The following is a 23570-nucleotide window of genomic DNA, read 5'->3' as shown; positions in this document are numbered from 1 at the left end:
TGATTGATGTTTTGATTTTGAGGTGTTACCCTTATCACTAAAAGAGGTGGAAACTAAATAATTTGGGAAGTAGCCAATATGATAACTGCTAACTACAAATATTACTCAACCTGACAATTGGTGTCAAGTTAATTAACTATAGTTCCTTCAATATCTCTTTGGTCAATCTTGAGCTTCTAAGGCATTATTACTCGACCTCTTCCCAAAAGAGGGCTGCATATAGTTCACCAAAAACAGTGTGAACTTTGATCCCACATTGAATTCCATGGCTGCTTAACTGGGTTTGGTTCCATACTCGATCGTCATAGATCACTGCATGAAAGTGTCTTTTTTTTGGATAGAAAGTGTCTTTTTGTGTATGAGTGTATCAAAAATTTCAGGGCATCAAACAACAGAAGGAAGGTAGTGCGTGCATGTACTTAAAATGGAAATGAGGATCAACGCAAAGGAGTAGAGCTGTAGAAAACAGACATTGACGATTGATGTCATGGGCCACCTTCGAAACAACTGAATTGCTTAACTGGGTGCACTACGCATCGTTTTATTCTATTTGTTATAATTAACCACCATAAAACATGATTGTATGAATTGCTCAGTAAATGGATTGATATGATTTGAGCCGCATGCCCTGGTAACCTAGCTAGTTGTTGGGGATAAGAGATTAATGATGTCCTTCCTTGTTCAATGAGGAAAATGGGGAAATTGTACATCAGACAGACAATGCAACCTGGTGAAATTGTGAGGTAACTGGTGATCCAGTGGTGAACTAAGTAGAAAATTAGATCCAACTAGCAAAGCTTTTATCACGTACAAGTGGAACAACACGTACCTGTTATGCTATCTTATTCTTACATGCTTTTATTACGAACTGCAGATCAGTTTATGTAAGGGAAATTGACGAATTGTTTTGCGAACTAAAAAGCTAGGTTTATAGAGTTACGGACGATATAGATTTGTCTAACAAAAATTTTTTTTGAGGGGAATGAATTTATTTCATTTGGTAACAACACTATGCACGGTCATAAGGACCAAATACAATAGGTGACATGCCACCTCTCATACATGCTAAACCTAAGCAAAACAAATAGATGCACCAAAATGCGCTTACTAACAAACCAAAGTCTAAAAAAAGTTTAAACAAGTGAACAAACTAGGGATGAAAACGCAAAACAAATATGTAACTCCTCAAAACACAAAGTTTTGATAAATCAACCAACGGATTCGGGTCTAAGGCATCAATTGCTTACCCTAAACGGAAAATTGGTTGAAACTTATAGATTGAGGAGGATCTTTCCCAATGAGTCAGAAACAAACCAAATCAACATGAGAAGAAAGAGAATTGGATTGAGCCAGCCCAAAAGACGAAAGTCCAAAACCTTCTTCTCCCGTATAGTAGATATGGCCAACGTTGACTACATGGTTTTCTCTACCACCTCAATCCGGTGGCCTGCCTAGCCTTGAGGCCATAGTGAATCTAGAAGTGAAGTGAATCTAGAAGTGAAACTCGACTCCTCCGCTGCTAAGGAAGCTTGAAACACCGCTGTTGGAGAACCAAGACATCAGATTTAGGTCCACGATGTTGCCTGCTCACCCACCAACTCTAGCTCTAGCAAATATGGGATTTAGGATCGGAAGGTAGATCTCGTTGACTATCGTTGCAAACAATGTCGGTCTCATCGTTGAGAAGATAAGTTCTCACCGATTTCGTCAAAGCCACCACTTGATTCCAACGCCGCTCCAAATCCAACGAAATCACCTGCTCAACTCCCAACCAACCTCTGACCAGAACCAGGTTACCTTCCCTCTCCGGAGGATTGACACCGAGGCATTCTGTTGTAGGCGAGGTCGGAGACTGCCGCTGCACTTTCACGTAAAACCCTAGATAAGGTTTTGGTATCGCTCCGAGAAAATTGGAGCCTATGATTTTTTTTAATGATTAGTCTAACAAAATTGATTTCAGATCTAATTAATCATGGATATCTAAATAAAGTAAATTTTCTCTTATGTTATGAAAATAAGTTGGAACTATATATAAGATTATTGTTACACCCTTGAACATGCCATAGGCATATTAGCCTCACTAGTAGGGAGGTTAGCCTCGCTAGGCAGAAACAGAGGCAGGGTGATTAATCTAACCAGGGGGACAAGCTGCGGGGAAGTTAGTAAAATCAGTAGCAGGGATATTGGCCTCGCTACAACAACCAAGCAAGCACAGAGTCAGGTGCCAAGCAGTACAGCAGGTTGCAAGGATATGAGCCTCGACAGATGCAGGCATATTAGCCTCACCAGCATGCAAGGCAGACCGCGGAGACAAGTGCTAAGGCTAGGCTAGACATTAGTCTCACTAGCATAATCAGTGGGCTCGCCAGCAAGGAAGTGGACAAATTTGACTAGACAGGGACATGGGCGTCGCCAGCAGACCTCGGCAAGCACTAGGCAGGAAGTTGGCCGGATATTAGCCTCGCTGGCATGGAGCAAGCATATTAGATGGGGAGAGATTAGCCTCACCAGGAAGTTGCAGACCGTGCAGGAAGATTAGCCTCGTCAGCAAGCAGTTGCGGGGAGATTAGCCTCGTCACCAGAGGCAGTTGTAGAACATGAACAATGACAGTTACAAGGGCTTTATGGAAGGTTAGTTGGCTGCTTAGTGGGCGGTAATTCATGGGCAATTAGCGCATATTGTGGAGAGGTTATCCATGGGCAGTTGCATGCCTTGGCAAAGCATGCAAGCATGTCACATCATTTAGGAAGTTAGTTACCTAGTAGTGGGGACTGTCCACTACACCTATAATAAAGACATGTATGTCATGTGTTCTAGGGAAGTTGGGGATGTCAACTTCCATGTTAGATGTAGGTATAAATAGTTAGAAGTCTTAAGCATGAGACTTTGGGGTTACACAAACCATTGTAAAGATCCATACTAGGTTTTAGGTTGTACTTTGAATTCATAAATGAGAAAATGGACACTAGTTCCACAAAACTGAGTATGCATGTGATTACTTGTTAACCCCCACACGTAATTGGAAACCGGAAAACACTTGTGTGTAGAGAGACTTATGAGTTGGGAGATAATCACTCATAAGGGTACATTATAGAGATTCTGCTGCGTAGAACAAAGAGTCCGTACAAAGATTCAAGCCTACACCATCGAATACAAGGTGTAGTGCAAGGAGGCTGGTTGTGATTGATATCCTAGCACCATCATAGGTAGAAGGCAGACGAGAAAAATTAGCTTACGCATGGTTACCATATTTTACACGTGATACATGTGACAATTACCAACACAAGATTTCGGAAACAGGTACAATTATTCTAAACACAATAAAGCGAACAAAACAAAACAAATAGCTAGTACTGTAATTTCAGTTTTAGAACGATCAATAAGCTTCACTCAAAAGCCCACTGGTTCTCCCTTCGAACCTCCTCTTCTTCCTCAGGAGTGAAGTCATTCTTGATGTTGAAAGTCTCGCGAATCTCTTCGAGAGTCTTTCCTTTAATCATGTCTGCCACAGCCTGGCATGTCAAGTCCAGTAGCCCCTTGATTTCCAGATAGTTGGCTGCCAATATCAGATCAAACAGGGTGCTCTGGTCGTTGTTGACAAGTTCTTTGTCGAATTTCTTGAGAGACTCTTCACGCCCCTTGTCATCATTCTTGCAATCCTCATCCTCAGCGTGCTTCTTTAGGTACTCGATGACCATGCTAAGGATGTTGGATTTCACGTTGGGCAAGGGGATGGTGGTATTGGCGCAGCCATCCTCCACCAAGTGCTTGATGGTCTGAGACTGAAGAGCAACAGCCTCATCAATCTCAAATGTATGATGATCTTCGCTCCTCAGGGTTAGGATCTTCTTGTTCTCGCTCGACATGGTAGCTATTGGCCGGTTTCAAGGTTTTGAAAGTTTGGCAGAAAAATTGAGTGTGCTTTCAAAGTCTTGCCCCCCTGCCCCTTATTTATAGTATCTATTGTGTCTCTAGATATTCCTTTTCTGGTTTGGAATTGGAAAACTACTGCAATAGGGATTCATAATATGCTCGGGAAATTAAGTTTCTCCTCAATGTAAAAGGAAACTTGTTATATATGCCCATTCATGTTTCAATAGGAAAAACCCTCAAAAACGTGTTTTGTTAATTAGTTGGCGCCGGATCTTTGAATGCAAAATTATATAGATATATTGCTTCAGTTAACGACACTGGGAAACAAAACTAGTATATTTGGATCCATGAAATACTGAAGAATGTCGAGAAATGCATTGCATGTGTCCCAAAGTCCAAATATTTTGGTCAAATAATTAAGGAATGAAGTAACAATGTCGAGATAACCAAATTGTAGATTTCTCAACAACATGGGAGCAACAAAAATTCATCTACCTAAGAAGACCAAATTTCTTAATAACATAACCACGCCACCGATTTGCCATGGTTTTAAGCTTATGTGGGAAGGATCCTCCATTCCTGCAATGACAAATGAAAATGGCTTAAACGAGAGCTCATACATGGTCGTTAAAAACTTCAAATAATTTGAGGTATTCAAAAAATTAAGGCTCTAGTACGTCATGTTTGATCAAGACTAACCTCATGTTTCTTGTCTTATTGGTGTTGATTCTATTTCTGGACTTGTCTTCAGCAGAGACGACATAATGTCCGTCGTCGGCATAAAACTTCAAAACTTTCTCGGGAGCTCGAGGAATGTTTTTGATGGGTAGAAACTCATCTCTGTTGAATAAGATCGTCTTAATCCCACCATGATCCCCAGTTTCACTCTCAACTTCACTTTCAATTTCACTCTCAAATTGAAGTGAAGTTCACTCTCTACTTCACTTTCAGTTTCACCCACATCTCTATATGATTGGGATTTGGGAGGTTCTTGTCTTAGTGTTTATGGTAATCCCTTTCTTGTTGCCGGTGGACTCGTCTTCAGCAGAAACACTAAGGATGCCGTTGGCATCAATATCAAAGCAAACATCAAACTTAGGAATACCCTTGGGAGATGGAGGAATGTCGTAGAGCCTAAATTCACCCATAAAGTTATTCTTTGAGGCTTTCTTACTCTCACCTTCGAACACACTGAACAGCACGCTACGTTGGTTGTCATACTTTGTAGTAAACAAGCACCAGAATAAACAAGCTTTGCTATAAAACCCTCCATTGCACATACAAACAAATCAGAAATCAAAATCAGAAATCAAAATCAGATAGATAGTACCTACCAATACCCAGTAACTATACAATCAGTGTAACTAGTGTTGGAACTGTAATAACAAAAGTAACTACAAGTAATTGTCTGAGCTGCAAATTACTAACAAGGTAACTACGAAGCAAATGACCAAATAATGAAACTATGAACATGAAAGTAACACACAAAGCAAATTCAAAACTATAGACTCGAAACAATGTGAAGCAATCAACATATCTACTTCTTCATTTTGACTACATATAACGAAAGGGAAAACAACATGTGAAGACCGAATGAAATCAAAACTACTGACTACTCAAAAATACAATGAAACAAAATCGAAACGCAGATGCAGCCATCAAAGTTGACAAACTAGCTAAAATCAAGTAAATAACTCAAGTAACTGACAAAGTAATTACCAATATAATTGTGAGACAAAACAAAAGAAACATCAAGATACCATGAAACAAAATCGAAACGACAGATGTAACTGTCAAAGTTGACAAACCAGCTAAAATCAAGTACATAGCTCAATTAGTTGACAAAGTAACTACCAACATAATTGTGAGACAAAACGAAAAAAAATCAAAGAACTATAGGATTTCAAGCAATGTACGAAATCAGAGGGTAAATTATAATCTAACAATGCCGGAAACCTGTCTAAATAGCAAATACACACTGTAACTAAAATCACACAACATAATTTACCGAAACCGAAATAAACTATGATGATTTGAATGATAATTTGAAATCACACAAGAAAACAATGACCATTGAGGCGAAATTGATGTGAGGCGCGCATTGATTACCTAAGATCAGAAGAGGAGCTTCAATGGCGGAATTGCAGATGGAGAAGAAGAAGTGACCAGGTCGTATTCATCTTCGTCATCATCTTCAACAAAAAGAGAGAGAATTTCGATCTAGAAAGAGTTTCGATATGGAGAGAGACGGAGAGAAAGAGTTTCGATGAGAGAAAGCTTCGATCGATCGAGAGAGAGAAAGGAGACAACCAGGTCTGTTAAAGTAAAATCAGGTAAAAAAAGAAGGAAATGGTATAAAGGTCAGAGTGAAAAAAAAAACAGTCTCATTTTATCATTTTGTAAAGGGAAATATACCTTTTTATCCTTCACACTCTTTAATTAGGGCAATTTTTATCAACTCCTAAACTAAGGTCTTTAATTAACATTTAATCTTGAAACAACCCTATTGAATAATTTCTTCTTATACATATAATGTACCTTAGAGCAGTTGTCAACTTGGCATGGTGGTTTTCTTAGTGACACACAAGTCTTGGGTTCAAAATCCAACCTTCCCTTTTTTTTGTATAATCAACATTTATATTTGTTATTTGTGATCCCTAAGTCCTAACCTATGCCTTTAACTAGCGCAAATATAAGCGATCCCGTAGAGCAGAGGTGCCTCCTTAATTCCCTAAAACCCAGATTATTCGACCCACCCAAAATCTTTTTTCCCTAACCTCTGCCTCAATTCCCTCAAACCCCAATATAAAACTGAAAAAAAAAACAACAAATAATACGCTCCAGGTTTTTCAGAGCAGAGAAATCGAAACCTTGGGTTCTAAGACCTAGTTTCGTGGATACGCGGCGGCGTTCTTCGTCCCTCTGCTTGCGGGTTACCTGTGCAGTCGTCCTCTTCTGGGACGTTCATGTCTCTCGTCGGGGAATAGAGTTCCTGGACGGAATTTGGTCCACACCTGAAGCGGCGTTGTAGGAAGCCTGTTCTGGTTTCAAAGTGGTTCTCAACAAAGGCTTTGTTCTGTGTTTCAATATCTGTGCAGCTAATACATAGTGGGATTTCAAGTGTTGGAGTTCTGTTTCTTGCGGCAAGTGTTGTTGTGGTTTGGTTGGATTGCTAGCGCGGTGTCTCCCCCAGCGATAGTGGTGACGTGAGTCTTATTTCTAGGGGCCGACACGTCCTTGTATGTCCCTTTAATAACCAAGCTGACGACACGGGTTTTCGAGGCGACATCAATTTGACCCAGCTTTTTCTCTTTGCGATGGTGGAGGGTAGGATCAGACCACCGGATGTCGACCGTTGACATTAATGGTCGGTGGATGATTCCCGTGTTAGGCCATATTGCTGGTCTTTAGTGGGTGGTTGGGCTTAGGATGTGGCTAAACGAATGGGCCTTTTTGTCCCTTTGTTCGGCCCTTTCTTTTTGCTTCAGCTATTTTACTTGGGCCATACACAATGTAAGCCACCTGTAGTCCTAGTTTGAAGCTGTTTGTGGAAAACTAGGGTTGTGAGGTTTTGTTATCTACATTTAGTATTCTAGATTTGTTTAGGATGATGCTCCTTCTTGTTTTTTCTTTCGACTTTACTAACATTGAGAGTACACAAATTGATGTCATGGGCTCGATGTGTTAGTGTCAAAGGTTGTTTGATTAGACTCAAGGGAGTCATTATGCTTTAGTTCTTACTTTTTAGTGTTTTTCCGGTTTCATTTCGGACTTTTTCAAACTTTGGTTTGTATAATAAACGCGTTTTTTGCGCATTTATTTGTTTTCTTAGGTTAGCTTGTATAAGAGCTCTTATATTTTATCCTTGTGATCATGGAAGAGATTTTGCCTAATGAAGTTATTTCATTCCCCTAAAAAAATCCCTCAAACCCCGACAATGAAAAGTTGATAGATGATTTTGCTGCCAAAAATGCAAGATGATCCATCTTTACAAAACAATATTGCAATGACTGTTATGTTATCTATTGGTAAGGTTTAGTAATAGTTAAATTTTAAAATTTTGGTGGGGATTCTCAAGAAGTTCATAAGCAAATTGATGGAAAGTACATATAGGTTTGAGTTTTATTTTTCCTGTGATTTTGATTATAAATGATTGAATGCCAAGAATTATTCACCTTATATGTGATGTTTGAGTTGTTCATTGACATTATATGTGTTGATGTGATAACGATTACATACTGTTTTATCAACCATTTCTTTATAAATCACATTTCAAATTTCGCACTAGGTAGCCAAAAGGTGAAAGGCAAACTTCATAATAAGATTTTGACTCCAAATTACCGTCTTGAATTCTCCAGGGCCGATCTCGGTTCAATATTTCGGTTTAGGTTTTTCGAGTTGGCCCAGGCTTTAAATTACTGTAGTGAACCGAATATCGAACCGGTACGTATATAATTGACAATTTGGCATGGTTTCAAACTTTCAATAATATATGCTTAATTTTGTCGTTAATTAAGGCATCGAGCAGAGAAATCGTGAGCCTAAAACGATTGAAGCTAATTAATTTGATTTCATTGATCGCCCTTTTAATTAGTTGCATGCATGATCCATACAGTATGGTTCTATTGTGTAAAATATAGTGATTACATTTCTTTGGATAATTTGACCAGTTCATCATCTCATCAATATATCGAGATTTAGAGTACTTCTTGATGGATGGTTAAAGTACAACAGCATGGATAAAACACATGGATGCAGAAATTGCCCTTGTTCTAGCTAGTGTTTTTAACTCTTGTAGCTAATTTTTTATGTGGTCCTTATTACTTATTAAGCAAGTAATCTACGTGGTCCTTAATTATCATTACTTATTACTCATGCGAGCAAGGCAAAGTTAATTAACAAGCTGAGGCTGCCACTATAAGAGCTTAAGTACTATCGCTGCGATTTGTGAACATCTAATAAAACTTAGATGGATTCAGGGCATCACCTGGCACATGAAATTGACTGAAACCGAATGATTACCCAACGGCGTCGTTTCACTCTCCGTTAACGTACCGTCCGAAAGGCTCTCTCTGAAGCCAGAGGGAAATTGATGGGCTCCACGCCTCCACTGTGGGGACAACGTTTTCTCACTTGCCAACAATTCTATTATCATGCATGAATTTTTTGGCGAATTTCAAAAAAGGATAAATGAATTTTTTAGCTACCTTGTAAAATAATTTCAATCGAAGCATTTGGTGTTATGTTAATTAACATAAATCATCATCCAAGTATTATGTCTGAGCTAAAACAGGTGGTATGATATAATTCGTACACTCTTGTTCATTTCATTTGTACATTCTTGTGTAATTTAAAGTGATTTAACAACAAATTTAATTAAGAAATTCACCGTAACAGAATTTTACTAAGTCTTGACATTTTAAAACTGGATAAAGGAGAGACATATAACCTAAGCTTATGTTAATACAATTATATTGTTTTATTTGTATCTCCGAGGCCAACATTGGTAATTTGTTAAATTTGCCTTGCTATAGCTAGGCAAGTCTTGAACCAACATTTTCATGACAAAGACCTAACATAGAACGATCAATTCCATGTATCATCATTTTTTACAATAAATTGCACTAACTTAAAACAAATAATATAAAAATACAAATTGGTAATGTTGCATGTGGATTTACATGAGTCATCAGCAAAATGGTAGGTGTGCCTCTTAATAAGTATGTACAACAGTACATGTACCAAATTCATGAAACGAGGATCATACAAGATTTATGAGCCCCATAGTACTCGTATCATGCACAAAGGAAAAAGAAATATCCCTGGAAACAAACAAAAATAGTGAAATACTACTACGCAAATAATTGTAGTATTTTCTAAGTCACAATTATACAAGTTCATGATCAGTGACGACGATTGTCATTCATTATTCATTGTCCCACAAATAGAAAATTTTCCATTAAATTTTCAGTAGGACACGATTGCAAAAGAGATTAATAATTTCGAATGGACAGTGCTTAATCACAATTATGGTGCGTGATACATTATTAGTCATTCGAAAGTGGCATTTGAGTCTGCTTTAGCTAGTTTTATGTTATTGTGTTGCATTTCAACAATAAAACGTATACGTTTATCCCCAAATTAGGTGTATCTTTCATTTCAACTAATAAACAATTTTCACGTTCGATCTGCTCGCATCGTGTACAATTTCTTTTTATTAAGCCGTTCAAGTCCATTTAAAGTTGAAATCCTAAATTTCCCAGCTTTCAATTTTTCATCAAACAACAAGTCTTTCATAACGTACTAACTCGAAATCGAATTTCTTAAATACGGTTGCTTAAATTGCTAATGCATTAGTTATCTCCTAATAACGTTGTTAGATTTTGTCAAGAAAATATCGTACGTAGTTTTGAGATGCATATTTATCGCCCACCCCTACCGTACTACTCCATATCCATTTCATAAAAAAAAATTATAAATATCTTTTTTCTCAAAAAATTTATATGTATGATTATTATAAAATACACTTAGCAAAAAAATGAGCTTCCGAGTTAAAAAAAAAAAGCAACGGTAATGATTAAGTGATTAACCATCACAACGGTCATACCCTATGACAAAATATGCCCCTACGAACCCCTCCAATTGAGGAGTAAAGGGCGGAGCCAAATAATTGACGGACCCATCCTTTCTTTTTCTTTTCTTTTATCCCTTTTTCTATCTTTATTAAAAATCGTAAAATCAAGCTTAATTATATTCAGTGAGTCCTCCCCAAGCAAAGGCACACCAAACCGACGTCGTTTTGTTAGTATTTCTTGGCCCCGCAGGAAAAAAGTGCTGACTCATTAGGTCCCCCCACGACCAAATTATATACACTCACATTATTCACTCGACCGTTAAACAAAATAATAGTTTATTGAAAATTTATATTCCAATAATACCCCTCACTTATATTAACGACTCCTCTCTGTCGGTTCTACTGAGAGTACTTGTACTAGTACTACTTCACTCTCACTCTGCTGCTCTCTGAGCTCAAACCATGGCTTCCTTCTTCAACATTTCTCTGGTCCTCTTCTTCTTCTTCGTAGCTCAGATACAATCGGAAAGTACCGCTGACCAGTCAACGGTGAAGACTTTCATTTTCAGAGTCGACAGATTCTCCAAGCCCTCGATTTTCCCGTCCCACTACCACTGGTACACGTCGGAATTCGCCGACCCGCCGCAGATTCTCCACGTCTACGACACCGTCTTCCACGGCTTCTCCGCGACTCTCACTGCCGACCAAGTCGCCGCCCTCAGCGACCACCCCGCCGTCCTCCACGTGTTCGAAGACCGCCGCCGCCACCTCCACACCACCCGCTCGCCGCAGTTCCTGGGGCTGCGAAACCAGCGCGGGCTCTGGTCGGAGTCCGACTACGGCTCCGACGTCATCGTCGGGGTTTTCGACACCGGAGTCTGGCCTGAGCGCCGGAGCTTCTCGGATTTGAACCTCGGCCCGGTGCCGAAGCGGTGGAGAGGAGTCTGTGAGACTGGAGACAGATTCGCGGCGAGTAATTGTAACAAGAAGCTGATCGGAGCTCGGTTCTTCATCAAAGGCCACGAAGCCGCCGCCAATGCCGGTGGTCCGATGCCCGCCATCAACGGCTCAGTTGAATTCCGGTCTCCCAGAGACGCCGACGGCCATGGGTCCCACACTGCCTCCACCGCCACCGGCCGGTACTCCTTCGAGGCCAGCATGTCCGGCTACGCTTCCGGAATCGCGAAAGGAGTGGCGCCGAAAGCTCGGCTGGCTGTCTACAAGGTCTGCTGGAAAGACTCCGGTTGCTTTGACTCCGATATCTTAGCCGCCTTCGACGCCGCCGTGAAGGACGGCGTCGACGTCATTTCAATCTCAATTGGAGGCGGCGATGGAATTTCTTCACCTTATTACCTCGATCCGATCGCAATCGGATCTTACGGCGCGGTGTCGCACGGAGTGTTTGTGTCGTCCTCCGCCGGTAACGACGGGCCTAACGGAATGTCGGTGTCGAACCTCGCGCCGTGGCTGACGACGGTCGGAGCAGGGACAATTGATCGGAATTTCCCGGCGGTGGTGGTTTTAGGCGACGGCCGGAGACTCAACGGTGTTTCACTATACGCCGGAGCTCCGCTGAAGGGGAAGATGTACCCGGTGGTTTATCCCGGAAAGTCCGGCATGCTCTCTGCTTCGCTGTGCATGGAGAGCTCCCTGGACCCGCGTCAGGTGAGGGGCAAGATCGTAATTTGCGACAGAGGAAATAATCCCAGAGTTGCTAAAGGCATGGTGGTGAAGAAAGCAGGAGGTGTGGGAATGATTTTAGCTAACGGAATCTCTAACGGCGAAGGACTCGTCGGCGATGCTCATCTCCTCCCCGCCGCAGCCGTCGGCGCCGACGAAGGTGACGCCGTCAAGGCCTATGTTTCCTCCACCAAGGCTCCTTTTGCGACTATTGATTTCCAGGGTACTGTGATTGGAATCAAGCCGGCTCCGGTGGTGGCTTCGTTTTCGGGTCGTGGGCCAAACGCGTTGAACCCGGAGATTCTCAAGCCGGATCTGATCGCTCCGGGAGTCAATATCCTAGCTGCTTGGACTGACGCGGTGGGCCCCACTGGGCTGCAGACGGATAACCGGAAAACGGAGTTTAATATCCTCTCGGGAACATCAATGGCTTGCCCTCACGTGAGTGGCGCCGCCGCTTTGCTCAAGTCTGCTCACCCCGATTGGAGCCCGGCGGCGATAAGATCGGCGATGATGACGACTGCTGGGGTCACTAATAATCAGAACAAGACCATGACTGATGAAGCTACTGGAATGCCCTCCACTCCGTATGATTTGGGGGCGGGTCATTTGAATTTGGACCGGGCTATGGACCCGGGTCTGGTTTATGATATCACCGGTGAGGATTATGTCCAGTTTCTCTGCTCAGTCGGGTACGGGCCGAGAGTAATTCAGGTGATCACTCGGTCGCCGCCGAAGTGTCCGGGGAAAACGACTTCGCCGGGAAATCTCAACTACCCGTCAATTGCGGCATTGTTCCCGACGTCCGCGGCAGGGCTGTCTAGCAAGACGTTTATTCGGACCGTGACGAATGTAGGTCAGCCGAATGCGGTGTACAGGCCGATGATCGAGGTGCCGAGGGGAGTGAAGGTGACGGTGAAGCCGTCGAAGCTGGTTTTCACGGAGGCGGTGAAGAAGCGGAGCTACTTGGTGACGGTGGCGGTGGATAGGAGCAACTTGGTGTTGGGTGAGTCGGGTGGTGTGTTCGGGTCGCTGTACTGGAGCGATGGGAAGCATGTGGTTAGGAGCCCCATTGTGGTGACCCAAATGGATCCCTTGTAAGACTAGGAAGGATCAAAACACGTCGTTTTGATCCCAAATGAACCTGTAGTAGAGGTTTTTGTGGGTCTTGTGTGAGGGTTTGGTCTACTAGTGTGGAGAAGGAAAACTTCCCAGTTCCCACTTTCTTTTATTTTGTTTGTTTTTTCTTTTTATTTTGTTTATTTCCTTATATCTTAATACTCTCTCCCATAGTATGAATGTGGTTAATTTTATTGCGTCTTTAAATGGAAAAATTGGTCAACACAACATAGATATGAGTTTCACCTACTACTAATACTAACACTAGTGCGCAACTGGGCAAGTGCAACATATATAAAGCAATTGCTTAGCTCAAAACTGGCCTAAGGGATCCTATAGGACTTTCAAATTGCAAAAGTTATGTGCTCAATGCATCGATCCATGAGGATTTCCTTTTCAAATAGTTGCTGGAGACAATGGAGTGACTTTAGACTTCATTAGTTTCAACACTGGATTGTTTATGTCCATGGATAACAACAATGTAGTGATATACTTTGTACGTTTAACGTTATGATTTGGTGAAAATTTACTTCCTCGTGCTATTAGTCTAAACTAAAACTCTCATGTGTAAGTAAAATATGGATGACTGCATTGGTGAGATATTCTAGGATATTCATGGGGTCTTGATTCCCACCAATTCCACTAAGAATGTCCCTCGTATTTTAAACAGCTTGAAATCTTTCTCTGGTCTTTCCCACTTTGCCTTTCGCCTCTTAAAATTAATCCATTGATTAATTAGTTCTTGGCTTTTCTTTTTGTATAGATTGTAAGCGGGAACAAAGCTGAGGAACAAATCTGGTCGACAAAAGCGTATGTAATAGATCGGCTTTGGATGATGGGATCACGATAATTCATCGCACAATGCTTAATGAATCTCATTATCTCTTCCAGTGGTATGAAATTCAAGTTATACAAGGGGAAGGTGAGGATTGTGTTTATCATCTCACCTACTAAACACGAATCAGGACATCTGGATATGGGACAAGCTTTCACAATCAACTTATGCATGTTAATTTTTCCTGAATAAGCGTTAATCAATCTTGATCAATTAACTACAGTCGAGACTTGGATAAAACAATTGTAATTGACGCTCTTGAATATCACAAGGTCCGAACTTCACCCTTCACTGAAGTGAAAAACACTCATTGCAGTCAACTAGAAGCTCAGAATTATTATATCAAGCTGTGAATTAATCAAATTAACCATTGAATAGACTGACATATGTGGAGCATCTTGTACAGGTAAAAGAAAGATAACTATTAAGCTACCTGTTGCTTAATTATTTTCCAGATTCTCGCAGAGCAACGGTGGAGGATGATCACCCTTGCTTAAAATTTCATAAATAATTAACAGAAATACTTCAACTATTTAATCGTACTTGTAGTACTATTGAATTTGGAAGCTCCCAGCTTTATATAACTAAAGCAATAAACCTTTATTTTTTTATACATGGAGTCATGGAGTCATGGAAGCTAAGATAGAAAGACAAAGGTCACAAAACTAATGCTTATTGAAAAGAAATAAAACCCTAAAATTTATGATCAACAGGCTTCATGATATAATACAACATCTCTTATTAGATGTTCCTCATTTTAAACCATATATTTCTTAATAAGGACGCTCATCCTGATAGTTGCCAGGAGGATCATAGTTACAAATGACAAACACCCATCCATTCTTGCACTTGGCACTAGCACAACCAAGATGAACAGAATTGCGCCAAACAACTTGTGTATAATGCCCACATTCATCACCAACACATTTGTTAGAAGCAAGGTCATAGTTAGCCTTCTCTGTCACCCAGAACTTCACAGCTTGTGCACCCGTCATTTCACCATAACCTTCAGCCAAATTCTCGCCATACGGTCCTTCAGAATGCACCATTTCACAGGTCTCGATTTTGGAGTCGGCATACTTTTGTGCATAAGCAGCTACTGTGTCGTTCCATGTGATCGGAGGAACACCGACCTCAGCTCGAGCTTTGTTGTGTTCATCAATGAAGTCTTGGTGGGGATGGCCGGGAGTTGGCACCTGAACGGGAACTTTGTTGTGTTTATTAGTTAGGTCTTGTTGGGGTTTGTCTTGCTTGGGATGGTCGGGAGTTGGTACCTTCGTGGGAACTTTGTTGTGTTTATTAGTCAGGTCTTGCTGGGGCTTGCCTTGGTGAGGATGGTCATGGTGGTGATGGTTGGATTGGTTGCCTTTCTTTCTAGCTTCAGAGACATGAGAACCAAAGATCACTAGTAAGGTACATAAGCCCAAAAAAACCTTGTTATATTCCATAATTCCCTCTATCAAGTGTATAATGGAAGAAGATATATCATTTTGCGTTTTTATAGAGGGTTATGGCAGTTGTTTTGTAACTAAAAATGTTTAAAGTGTGGCCATCCTTCAAATTAGTTCAACAAAAGAAACAAAATCCTTGAATAGGAGATATTTTCCTTGTAATTCGTGTTCATTATATTTGCCTCTGGATTTTTTCTGTTTTTTCTATAATTGGATGCAATCTCACTTATAATGTTGACTGTTTAGATAGTCAAGGCAAACCCTAGTTAAACTTGACATGTTTTACTGTCTTCTAATTAAGAAATTGAAGTCTAATAGAATTCATCACTATCATTTTCTCAAAGTTGCTCAAGTGCATGCTCAACCATTCCAGAAGCTCTTGAAAAATCATGCACCCCAACATGATCAGAATGCAGATCCTATTCAGGTACCCCATGCACTATTGTCCATTGCCTAACAAGCAAAAATTGCTATTTAGGAGTAATTTCTTGCCTGGATGCCTTTTTAATAAGATCCTGAAGTTCAAATAGTATGATGAACTGCAAGATAAACAAAACAAAGACAGCAATACGATTAAAGATAATCAAATGACTCCCACTGAAATATCCATATATACCAAGAGATCAAGAGAAGCTTGATTTTGGCTAGCTTGTTTGTAATGTTTCCTGGACTAGCTAATTGGTTCTCATGAGTACGTGAAAATGCAGCAACCAAACAATATATAAATGGTATGAATACTATTTACTTGAGAATGGAAGAATGTTATTTTTCCGTCTCCAAAGTTTCCTCAATAGATATAGATACATGTGCCAAAAATGACATGTGTTTCTTGGATGTGGAGCATGCATCAAAGTCAACTCTGGTAAAACAACGTCATAGACGATTATTGAATCACTTAGTGTGTCCCATAGAATTTGCTATTTTGGGATCTTTTGTCAGCAAATAGTGCTGCTTTATAGTAATGAATTTCAACTCAAATAAATGAATATGTAGACCTTGAGATTATCGTTTATAGACATGAGTTTAAGAAAACTCAAACATTCTAATAATAGTCGCAATCACGACACTTCCACAAGAAACAAGGGTTGTATATGTTTCAAATAATCAAAACTATTCAAGTATATAACCGGAATTAGAAGGGTTGTGATGTATATGGTCACAAAATATTCGATGCATATTGGCGATCCTCATGATCGCACCCAAAACAGCGGTGTAGTCAAACAACCACACAAAATCAATTTCGTCCCTTTAAATAATAATGTGACTCCCCCAAAACCGTCACACGAAAAATGTCAACCAAGAGAGGAATCATATCTCTCTTTGGTCTCACCAATGCTATAAGAAAGGCCGGAAAGAAGACATGAACAAGGTTAATAGCGCCCGATAATTTATACATATATGTTCAAAATCAGCAACTTTAAGAAAAACTTACTTGATGGTCTGCCAATTAGACAACATATAATTTAAGAAAGTCTTCAAATATCTTCATGTGAAAAGTTGCTTGATGAATTCATTTTCGATTTTCGTACGATGGTATAAAATACTCTTGAGGAACATCCATCTCTGGCATGCACATCATCATCATAATACGACAAGTGATCATTTTTCATATACGAGCACGTAAAATGTAGTTTGGAACTAAACGTGCAATGAAATGATTAAATAATTAAATAGGAAAAAGAAAGAAAATAAATGTGGCCAATAGGGCTGTTGGGCTCGGAGGGCCTGAGGCCCAAAGTGGGCTGCTGGGCTAGCAGAAGGCCCAAAGCCCAACACGAGTCGAGTCCAGAGATCGAACCGGGCCAGAACAGATCCGGGTCGAGCCACATCATGTCGTGGCACCATCGAGGCAACCTCGTGCGGCCGAGCAAGCGGCGGTGCAAGGCCGGCCAAGAGCTTTTGGGCGTCGGTGCCGTGTTGGAGAAACGTTGGAGTTCAAGCCATTGGTTTTCTGCGAGCAAGTCCTCGGGACGGCTCGACGAGGATCAAGAACTGCGAGTCCTGGGTTGAGGAGTTAACTAGAAACCAAGTTTCGGACACTAGCATCTGGGCTAAGATGACGACGGCATCATGGGGCGACTCGGCGAAAACTGGAACGACGTCATTAGCAGGTCGCCGACGCGGGGTCAATCGACACAAGTCAATAGGCTGCCTAGAAAAATTTCATGGGTGCCCATAATAGATCTGACTTCTGGTTTTTCCTTGTCTTTTCCGACAACAAATTGTCGGAGCAGAAAAATCTCCGGCGGTGCAAGCAAGGAAAAAAGGTCGCCAAGAACAAAAATTCATGGCTAGAGTTTTAATTTCTAGTGGTGGCCTCGTCGCTCAAACACTTTAAAAACAAAGTGTATGATAACGTATTTGAGGAGGAACGAAACGAGAATAATAACAACGTAATGGAACAAAACGTCACTCTTTATTGATTGATAATGAGGCTTATATATAGACATTACATACAGAGTATTCTGATAAATCAGAGATTTATATCTATTACATAAAACATAATCTACTACAATAAAGAAACCTAAATAAGTTAAGACACAGACAAATGTAGAATAATAATTTTTCAGAAACAAAATAAAATTATAGAAATAACCAGCAGCTTTGGATTAGTCCACAATTCTAAAACTGATTTGCATTCATTATCATAGCACAAGATGTACATGTAGAAATTATAGAAATAACCTAAAGCTTTGCACTCATTAACAAGGCACAAGATGTACATGTAGTTATGAGCACCACTCAGCTAAGAGCATCTGCACCGGCGATTAGGAGGAGGGACCGGCCGGAGGAGCTCTAGCAGGAGGAGGCGAGCTGCTCACCCAGTCAACCGATTTGTGGTGCTCGTCCGATCGCTCGAGCAAGTTTTGCTCCGGCGTTTGCTCGTCCGCCTGGCGGAGCCCACCACCCGTGGGTGACGTCAGGCACGGGCAGATTTTTTTTCTGTTAGGCGCGTGCAATGCACACGTCAGTTAAAAAAATTGCGAGTCAATGAATGGCTGACACGTGTCTCACCGAATGAGCAAACGGTTTAATAGATCTGGGCCTTCCATTTTGAATCAGAAATTTCGATCGAACTGCCAAAATTAATTGGTAACGGCTACTATTTGATCAGAACGGAAATAAACCCAAAAAATTGTAACAAAATCCCAAAAATTTCAAAATCTCCCAAACAATTGCATATAAATACTACTTCAATTTGTTATGAACTCACACCAATTTGTGCACAACAAATTTCACATCTTCCTCCATCTCCTCTCTCATTTCGTTTAGCATTTTTTTCCAAAACAATGGGCACCCATTGGCTTCCTTCCGAAGATTTACAAATGTGCATCTCTTTTGTCCGTCATAGCGTTGATGAATACGATGGTAACAAACAAAAGAGGGACAAATTGTGGGAGACAATTCATGCCGATTTTATGCAAAATTGGGAGCTAGCACAAGGTGAGAAACCTCCGAATGAGCCGAGGACCCGAGTCACGCTCGCTTCTCACTACAACAAGTTCTAGCTACTCTTGCAAAAATGGGGCGAATGTTTGGCGGTGGCACGACAACGTGTAGCTAGCGGCACTTCATTAATGGACGAAGTAGGTTTACATTGTTTTATCATATATTATAATTTTTATTCGATTATATATATAATTAAATTATGTAATTTATATATCTAATTTGTTTAAATATGTAGCATTGTTTACATTATTTGTTTTAATACATCTAATTTGTTACATTATTTGTTTTATCTAATTTATTTAAATTATGTAATTAAATAAGTACCTAATATAAGTTTTTTACATCATGAACGACAAGCTCAATCATGTTACTATAATGCCAAGAAGAAAAAGTTTACACACTTTGAATGTTGGGAAGTGGTTAAAGATCATCCATCTTTCGTTGCGGTGCTACCTACTACTTCATCTCCATATGCAAGTAGTTACCAAGATACTCCTTCCGCAACTGAATCATCTCCAACCATCAATTTGGATGACGACCATTGCAAGTGACCAAGCATCATGGCATACCAAGAGGCTAGCCCATAATGAAAAGTGAGCTTAATTATTATGCGGAGTACATAGACATTCAAAAGCGGAAAGAAGCAAGGGCAGAAGAAGAGTTACGATTGAAGAAACAAGAGAATGACACAAGGATCATGACAATGGATTTAGAGGCTATGACCACAATCTCGAAAAGGTATTTTACCAAGAGGAAACTAGCAATCCTTAATGAAGGAGAAGCTAGTCAAGATCAACCTACCGATGAAACATATTCGGATTGTTATCACCCAAGTCGTGTGCTTTTTCCATAGTAGTTATAGTATTGTACTAAGAATAAATCTGGGCTTGGCTCGTCATTTTATGTAATTTAAATTTTTCGAGAAATAAAATGCAATTTATTTATTAGTTGATTCATCATCGTGTTGTGCTTCCGCCATGACCACCTGATTCACGAATGATTGCTCCATATCGTCATCCTCTTCTTGTTGACGTTGTCTTCGCCTGAAAAAATTGTGGAAGCTGAAAGGATTCATCAGAGTGATGAACAAGAAAATGTTGCTAAGTGTTTAGATTGAAGGATGAGTTATATGCTCGGATTCTTCACAATGGTGTGAGTATAGAATAAGTGATATTAGACGATTTTATAGCAAATTGGTCGAAAATCTTATCACAAATTTGGTCCAATTATTTTGCCGACAGTGACACGTGTCAATTCTCTACTAGTCGAAAATCTTATCGGAAATCTGCTCCAATTATTTTATCGACAATGACACGTGGCAGTGACACCTGTCAATTATCTATTAGTCGAAAATCTTATCAGAAATTTTGGATAATATCAAGTCGATAATGACATGTGGCATATTATTATTGGTTGTAAGTATATCTGGTAAAAAAATTAATCATTTCACAAGAAGATAAAATTGAATTGCTCAAGCAAATTGTAAATGAGAGCATTCACACCCATAAATTGGATTTGCTCAAGCAAATGGTAGGGCCAGAAGCAAAATTTGCTTCAAGCAAATCGATTTCATATTTTGCTCAACCAATAATAATGTGACATGTGTCATTATCGACTCGATATTATCCAAAATTTCCGATAAGATTTTTGATTAATAGATAATTGACAGGTGTCATTGCCGCGTGTCATTGTCGGTAAAATAATTGGAGCAGATTTCCGATAAGATTTTCGACTAGTAGAGAATTGACACGTGTCACTGTCGGCAAAATAATTGGACCAAATTTCTGATAAGATTTTCGACCAATTTGCTATAAAAACGACTAATATCACTCATTCTATACTCACACCATTGTGAAGAATCCGAGCATATAACTCATCCTTCAATCTAAACACTTAGCAACATTTCCTTGTTCATCACTCTGATGAATCCTTTCAGCTTTCACAATTTTTTCAGGCGGAGACAACGTCAACAAGAAGAGGATGACGATATGGAGCAATCATTCGTGAATCAGGTGGTCATGGCGGAAGCACAACACGATGATGAATCAACACAACCAAGCGGTTCACGTCGCGGTAAAAAACCGAATAAGCCACGTCAGAGGCTATCTAGGGGACACAATCTCATGGAAGATTACTTCATCGAACGTCCAATTTTCGACGCTTAAGACTTTCGTCGGAGGTACAGGATGAGCAGAGACCGATTCAATATTATCATGACGGACCTCTGCAACCACGACATGTCTTGGCATCAAAGAGAAGACGCCACTGGTTTTCTAGGGCTACTTCCCCAACAAAAGATGATCGGGGCTCTACGAATGCTAGCGTACGGGTCAGCCGTAGATCAGTGTACTGAAATTACAAAGATGGGGGAATCGACTACCCTGGAATGTATGAAGGAGTTTTGCAGCCAAGTGGTTCATCTCTATGGTCCAAGATACCTCCGCAGTCCAACACCGGCAGACCTCACGCGACTACTAGCTAAAGCCGAACGCCGAGGTTTTCCAAGTATGATTAGAAGCATCGACTGCATGCATTGGGAGTGGAAGAATTGCCCAACCGCCTATCAAGGAGCATACTCGGGCCGAAAGGGTCGCCCAACGGTTATCCTAGAGGTAGTGGCCTCGTATGATACGTGGATATGGCACAATTTTTTTGGGTGTCCTGGAGCTAAAAATGACATTAATATGCTACACCTATCGAATGTGTTCTCAGAGATCCTTGCCGGAAGAGGCCCAACTGTCGTTTACGAAGTCCACGGACAGATGTACACCACAACTTATTATCTGGCTGACGGAATATATCAAATGTACTCTACATTTGTCAAAACAATTTCCAATCCCCAGACGCCGCAAGATAAACTTTTCGCAAAGAAACAAGAGGCATACCGGAAAGATGTGGAGAGGGCATTTGGCATCATGCAATCTAGATGAGCAATTATACGTCATAGTTGTACATTGCACCACAAATCGGTAATGACTACCATCATGTTAGCTTGCATTATATTGCATAACATGATTGTTGAGAAAGAGTATGTGGATGATGAGGATGATGATGAGGAAGAAGAAGAAGACTTGCAAAACCCATCGAGGGCTTTCCGGGTTTATGACGGGCCGGTGAATGCACAAGGGAATCGAGTTCTTTTTGACCCAATCAGTAGAGATGGAGCTAATATACAACGGTTTCACGACCGTGTTACCGATCTCGAATCTGCTTACATCCATCGAAAGCTCCAAAAAGACTTGGTGAAACACATTTGGAGAGTGGAAACCGGTCAAATACTTTAAATATGTTTTATTGTGTGTTTTCATGATGTTTGTGTTTAATTATTAAGCTTGTGTTTAATTTTCAGTATGTGTTTTAATTTAATGTGTATTTCAATTTCAACTTAATAAATAAATTGCATTTTATTTCTCGAAAAATTTAAATTACATAAAATGACGAGCCAAGCCCAATGGTATGCAAAACCTCCACCCGTTGCTCAATAGGAGTCTTACCCTGTTTCTTTTGGCGCCTAGCTTCCTTTGCCGCCTTGGTTCTCATTGGTCTAGGTGGACTCGATGGAGCTGCCGTGTTGCTTTGAGGTGTCTCATTCAATTAGTCGTCATCCAAATTGATGGTTGGAGATGATTCAGTTGCGGAAGGAGTACCGTGGTAACTACTTGCATATGGAGATGGAGTAGTAGGTAGCACCGCAACGAAAGATGGATGATCTTTTAACCACTTCCCAACATTCAAAGTGTGTAAACTTTTTCTTCTTGGCATTATAGTAACATGATTGAGCTTGTCATTCCTGATGTAAAAAACTTATATTAGGTACTTATTTAATTACATAATTTAAATAAATTGGATAAAACAAATAATGTAACAAATTAGATATATTAAAACAAATAATATAAATAATGCTACATATTTAAACAAATTAAATAAAACAAATAATGTAAACAAAAATAGATATATTAAAATAATTAAATATGTAAACAATGCTACATATTTAAAAAAATTAGATATAAATTACATAATTTAATTAATATAATTAAATAAAAATTATAATATATGATAAAACAATGTACTTACTTCGTCCATTAGCGAAGTGCCGCTAGCTATACGTTGTCGTGATGTCTCCAAACATTCGCCCCATTTTTGCAAGAGTAGCTTGAACTTGTTGTAGTGAGAAGCGAGCGCGATTCGGGTCCTCGGCTCATTTGGAGGTTTCTCACCCGGTGCTAGCACCCAATTTTGCATATAATCGCCATGAATTGTCTCCCACAATTTGTCCCTCTTTTGTTTGTTACCGTCATATTCATCAATGCTATGACGGACAAAAGAAATGCACATTTGTAAATCTTCGGAAGGAAACCAATGGGTGCCCATTGTTTTGGAAAAAAAATGCTAAACAAAATGAGAGAGGAGATGGAGGAAGATGTGAAATTTGTTGTGCACAAATTAGTGTGAGTTCATAACAAATTGAAGTAGTATTTATAGGCAATTTTTTCGGAGAATTTTGAAATTTTTGGGATTTTGTTACAATTTTTTGGGTTTATTTCCGTTATGATCAAATAGTAGCCGTTGGATCGAAATTTCTGATTC

At 40.1% G+C, this 23570-nt stretch overlaps 3 protein-coding genes and 1 pseudogene across 3 annotated transcripts; 1 reads left to right on the top strand and 3 right to left on the bottom strand.

Moving 5' to 3' along the window:
• Positions 1 to 3387: 3387 nt before the first annotated feature.
• Positions 3388 to 3870, bottom strand: LOC126784623 (SKP1-like protein 20). The gene has a single exon (XM_050510097.1). It carries the CDS (start codon positions 3865 to 3867, stop codon positions 3388 to 3390), a length of 480 nt encoding a protein of 159 aa, XP_050366054.1. The 5' UTR covers positions 3868 to 3870.
• Positions 3871 to 4839: 969 nt separating this feature from the next.
• Positions 4840 to 23570, bottom strand: part of LOC126782252 (heat shock cognate 70 kDa protein-like) — a 92608-nt pseudogene continuing 73877 nt past the window's right edge.
• Positions 10861 to 13423, top strand: LOC126784601 (subtilisin-like protease SBT1.6). The gene has a single exon (XM_050510072.1). It carries the CDS (start codon positions 10911 to 10913, stop codon positions 13227 to 13229), a length of 2319 nt encoding a protein of 772 aa, XP_050366029.1. The 5' UTR covers positions 10861 to 10910; the 3' UTR covers positions 13230 to 13423.
• Positions 14856 to 15530, bottom strand: LOC126784925 (basic form of pathogenesis-related protein 1-like). Its single transcript, XM_050510474.1, has 2 exons — positions 15455 to 15530; positions 14856 to 15262 (listed from the first exon to the last, which is right to left on the bottom strand). The coding sequence occupies exons 1-2, from the start codon at positions 15528 to 15530 to the stop codon at positions 14856 to 14858; spliced, it is 483 nt and encodes a 160-aa protein (XP_050366431.1).

Source organism: Argentina anserina, chromosome 2 (genome assembly GCF_933775445.1).
Source record: "Argentina anserina chromosome 2, drPotAnse1.1, whole genome shotgun sequence".
NCBI lineage: Eukaryota > Viridiplantae > Streptophyta > Magnoliopsida > Rosales > Rosaceae > Argentina > Argentina anserina.
The sequence above is the reverse complement of the archived record's forward strand: the minus strand, read 5'-3'. Positions and strand labels throughout refer to the sequence as shown.